The sequence below is a fragment of the Aedes albopictus genome, unplaced genomic scaffold (assembly GCF_035046485.1).
Source record: "Aedes albopictus strain Foshan unplaced genomic scaffold, AalbF5 HiC_scaffold_756, whole genome shotgun sequence".
NCBI lineage: Eukaryota > Metazoa > Arthropoda > Insecta > Diptera > Culicidae > Aedes > Aedes albopictus.
The window spans coordinates 11,187-16,261 of NW_026917594.1; the positions used below are offsets into that span (position 1 = coordinate 11,187).

Here is a 5,075-nt window from a genome sequence, read left to right on the forward strand (position 1 = left end):
AAGCCACTTTCGGCACAGAAACGATCGAGCGCCGCCGCCCACGACGAAATGGTTACTATCCGTGACCGCATGACCCGACTACCCACAGCCGGCCCCTCCGGGCGGAATCAGTATACCCCCTCCACGCCGGATTTGGATCCAACTCAGGATCCTTCTGGGCACCTCGGACCGACAGTTCCGAGCGGTAAGACCCACCCAACGCCAACGCCACACCACAGCCAGCCAGACAACCTCGACGGAAGTTCGGTCTCGCCTGGACCCTTAGGGAGCAGCGCCTCGAGTGGTAAGTCCCACTTGATCCAAGATCCCCACCGGACGCCACCCAGCCTCGTACTACAGTGGAATATCAACGGGTTCTGGAATAACCTCCCCGACCTGGAACTGTTGGTCCACGATCAACAACCGCTAGTAGTTGCCCTCCAAGAAATCCATCGGATCGATGAGGGGGCAATGAACAACACACTACGACGGCGCTTCACATGGTTCAAGACCGCCACCACCTCCATCTACCACTCTGTGGCCATCGGAGTCGCCGCCGAAGTTGCGGCCACCAGGCTGAACATCAAGTCCGACCTTCCCGTTGTCGGAGTCCGGCTTGGCCTACCGATTGCGCTATCGGTCCTCTCACTATATCTTCCCAACGGAAAAATCCCCGACCTGGGAGGTCAGATCCAAGAAATTCTCCGGCAAGTTCCGGAGCCGATCCTGATCGTCGGCGACGTCAACGGGCACCATCAAACCTGGGGAAGCAGGAGAAACAACCCACGCGGCAACTGCATCATGCAGGTTGCCAACGACAGCGATCTACTGGTCCTCAATGACGGATCCCCAACCTTCCTACGGGGCACCATCGAATCGGCGATCGACATTGCCCTCGCCTCCTCAAGGATTGCTCCCCGGTTGCGGTGGCACACCGTTGAGGACCCCCACGGCAGCGACCATACGCCCATTGTTATTGCCCTAAGCGACAACAATCCGCCGGAAACAACCCGACGGCCCCGGTGGTTATACGACAAAGCTGACTGGACGACTTACCAAGCGGCCGTAGAGGATGCTTTCGACATCGTGAAGCCCTGCACAATGGAAGAAATCACTTCCGTAATAATCCAGGCCGCCGGGCAGGCCATCCCGAAGACCAGCCCAAACCCGGGAAAACGCGCTCTTCACTGGTGGGACAGCACCACCAAGGCGGCGGTTAAACTCCGCCGAAAAAAGCTACGGGCCTTGAAAAGGGCCAAAGATCGACTCCCGCCGGACCATCCGGAACTAGAACTGGCCAACGAAGAATACAAAAGCGCCCGGAACTCCTGCCGCCAGGAGATCAGGGAAGCCAAGGAGAAGTCATGGAAGGAGTTCCTGGACTCAATCAATGACCAGCAAACGTCGGCCGAGCTCTGGCAGAAAGTCAATTCACTCCAAGGGAAACGCCGAACAAAAGGGATCTGCCTGTCCCTAAACGGATCGCCCACCAGGGATCCACAGGAGATCGCTGAGACGATGGCGGACTACTTCCATGGGCTCTCGGCCATGGAAAAATACCCTGCTTCTTTTCTCAAAACCCACCCATCCCCGCGGACCGCCCTGTCCAGTTTCAACGTTCCCCCCGACCGGGGCCAGGAGTTCAACCTCCCGTTCAAACTCCATGAACTAGAGTTCGCCCTCAGCAGGGCCAAGGGGAAATCCTCCGGGCCTGACGAGCTCGGATACCCCATGATTCGAAACCTCCCACCCAGCTGTAAGCGTAGCCTACTGCAGGCCATAAATACCATTTGGGCCTCCGGATCGTTACCAAGCGGGTGGAAAACGAGCCTGGTAGTCCCGATCCCCAAAGGATCTGGACCTGCTAACGAAGTCTCCAACTATCGGCCCATCGCTCTTACCAGTTGCGCCTCCAAGGTTGTAGAAAAGATGGCGAACCGCCGTCTCGTGGAATACCTCGAAACTAACGGCCACCTAGATCAACGGCAACACGCTTTCCGGGCCGGACGCGGCACCGGTTCCTTCCTGGCCGAATTGGGCCAAACGCTGGACGATGCATTAGAGCGCAAAGAGCATGCTGAGATCATATCCTTGGACCTGGCCAAGGCCTATAACCGGGCCTGGACCCCTGACGTTCTGGCTAGGCTAGCTCACTGGGGAGTTACCGGAAACCTCCTACAATTCTTGAAGGACTTCCTTACAGGGAGATCCTTCCAGGTAATCATCGGAAACAGCCGAAGTAGCCCCCGAGAGGAAGAAACTGGCGTCCCACAAGGATCCGTGATTGCGGTCACCATTTTCCTGGTAGCCATGCACGGGGTCTTTGAGACCATCCCGAGGGGTGTCTACCTAAAGGTGTACGCCGATGACATCACCCTCATCGTAATCGGCGTGCACCCAAAGGCAATACGAAGGAAGGCCCAAGCAGCCACGAATGCCGTTGGGAAGTGGGCGGCCAAGGCCGGCTTTGAAATCTCGGCCACCAAATCGGCCAGACTACACATCTGTGACAGCAACCACCGGTTGCCCCGGGAGCAAATCACGCTCAATAAGGAAGTGATCCCAACAAGGAAAACCTTGAAAATCCTCGGGGTCACCCTTGACCGGCACATGACCCTACAAGCCCATCTGGATACCGTTAGAAAGAGCTGCGAAACCCGGTTGAACCTTCTTCGGAGCATCTCCGGCAAGAGAACCCGGAGCGATCGGACCACCCACCTCCGGGTCGCCGACGCTGTGATAGGCAGCCGCCTAACCTACGGGATCGAAATCACGTGCAGAGCCCGGGAACGCCTGATCAAGGTTTTGGGGCCCATCCATAACCGGGCCATTCGAACGATCTCCGGCCTTCTACCGTCGACCCCCGCCGACGCAGCATGCGTCGAGGCTGGTGTTTTTCCCTTCCGGCAGAAAATCGCCCAAACAATTTGCAACCGAGCCATAGGCTTCCTCGAGAAGACCCGGGATAATGGACAAGGCTGCTTCCTGAGCGGGCAAGCAAACCTGGCCCTTCAATCCGTGGCCAACGCCACGCTTCCCCCGGTGGCAGGTCTCCACCGGCTCGGACCGAGAAGCTGGTCGGCCAGGGCACCAGAAATTGACCGAGCAATCAAGAGCCGCTTCGCACGGCAAGCTCAACCCCAGGAACTCCAGGCTTTTTTCCTGGAGAGGATCCGAGGCCGATACAAATATCACGCGATCTACTATACCGACGGCTCTAAACTGGGGGACCGAGTGGGCATTGGTGTCCACGGCACGGACCCAGAACTACACCACCGCCTCCCGGCGGAGTGCTCGGTTTTCTCGGCCGAAGCAGCAGGAATCTTCCAGGCCATCACAGCACCAAGGGACGGTGCCGTACTGGTGGTAACCGACTCTAACAGCGCCATCTCCGCCATCGACAACGTAATGGCCAAGCACCCTTTCATCCAGGGCATCCAGGCGGCCCTAGACGCTGCCGAACATCGGACGGTACTGATGTGGGTCCCCGGGCACTGCGGAATCCGCGGCAACGAACGCGCCGATGTCCTGGCCGGCATTGGCCGGAACAGCCCCTACCTCACCCGGAAAATCCCAGCGGACGATGCCAAGAAATGGGTCAATGACACCATCCGACAAGCCTGGGCCAACGAGTGGTGGCGGAATCGGACCCTCTTCCTACGGAAGGCAAAACCAAGCATAGAACCCGGAGAAGACCTCCCTAACCGGCGGGAGCAGATCATCCTGTCCCGACTCAGGACGGGACACACAAGAGCGTCCCACAACATGGCCGCCGGAAACTCCGGCTTCCGCCGGCAATGCGAAAACTGCGACACCCCTAACACGGTAGAGCACTTCCTGTGCGTCTGCCCGGCTCTCGGGAACCTCCGAGAAACACACCAAATCAGCGACATCCCAAGCTCACTTTCGAATGACGAAGTCCGTGAGCGGCAAGTTATAAACTTCTTGAAAGAGGCTGGCCTATATCACGAGATTTGAGAAGAGCCATACCGCTGGCGGGACCGGTGGGCACCTCGGACCTCTCGGATTTCCCGGGATCCGAGCGGTAAGGCCCACCCATCAACCAACCCCAACTTCAAGGTCGGATACCCGGAGCAGCAGGAGAAAGATCAGCGGGTACTCTCTGCAACCGTCGGGGCGCCGTCCAACCGGAAGCCGGTAGGGGACCGGCATGGACGGGTCGACCTCGGCGTTGTGGGGAGGAACCGCTGATACAACGAATCCTCCGGCAGTCGGGGCGCCTCCAACCGGAAGCCGGCAGGGGACCGGCATGGACGGACCGACCTCGGCGCCGGACGGACACCGAGACCAGCAGAAACAACGACCACCCTACACCGCAATGACCCTCCTGGTGGGCACCTCGGACCTCTCGGGGTCTCCCGGGATCCGAGCGGTAAGGCCCACCCACCAGCATACCACCAACCACAGCGACCCTCAAGGTCGGCACCAGTAGCGAAGAACCGTGGACCACCGGTGGGCACCTCGGACCTCTCGGGATCCCGGGATCCGAGTGGTAAGCCCCACCCCTTCTCAACAAACCGCCAACAAACAACTCCGCCTACCTCGCGGTCCCAACGGATCCTCAATGGCCCCCCATGGGGAGGAGCCATCCAACGCACCAAGAAGCTCTTCGAGGCCAACCCCGGCCGTGAACGGCCCGAGGCGAGCTGTAAGGCGCCTGGAACCTCGTACCCAACCACACCCAACCCGGCTAACCAGTCGGAAACGGACTTCGTGTCAACCCTGGCCGGAATGGCCCGTGGCGAGCCGCTGGCTCCCAGGACCCCACAGGATAGGACGGACAACCTGACCGGCATACAACCCCCTTCCCCCGGTGAGCACCGGCACCATAAACCGAAGGAAAACGGACAGCAGCAAACAAAAAATGAAATGTATTTTTTCTCCCCGGGGGCCCCCTCTGGGCCCTCACATACCCGAATGATATTTAAACTGCCAGACTTTGTAGCTTTTTACCAGGTGAGCCCCTCTGGCTCACCTTTCTCAGGAAAGAGACGAACCAGCCAAGGGCTGAAAGTCTCTCTAATAAAGACAAATCAATCAATCAATCAATCAATTCTAAGAACTTTTGTTTTCGT

The 5,075-nt window shown here is 58.7% G+C and overlaps 1 protein-coding gene across 1 annotated transcript; it reads left to right on the top strand.

The window, feature by feature from the left end:
- Nucleotides 1-4,150: 4,150 nt before the first annotated feature.
- On the top strand, nt 4,151-4,871 carry LOC115269929 (basic salivary proline-rich protein 2-like; the record flags this gene model as incomplete). The annotated part of the gene is made up of 2 exons (XM_062844030.1): nt 4,151-4,330; nt 4,408-4,871. Coding segments are annotated over exons 1-2 (644 nt in total), but the record flags the coding sequence as incomplete, so codon positions are not given.
- Between the last annotated feature and the right edge of the window lie 204 nt (nt 4,872-5,075).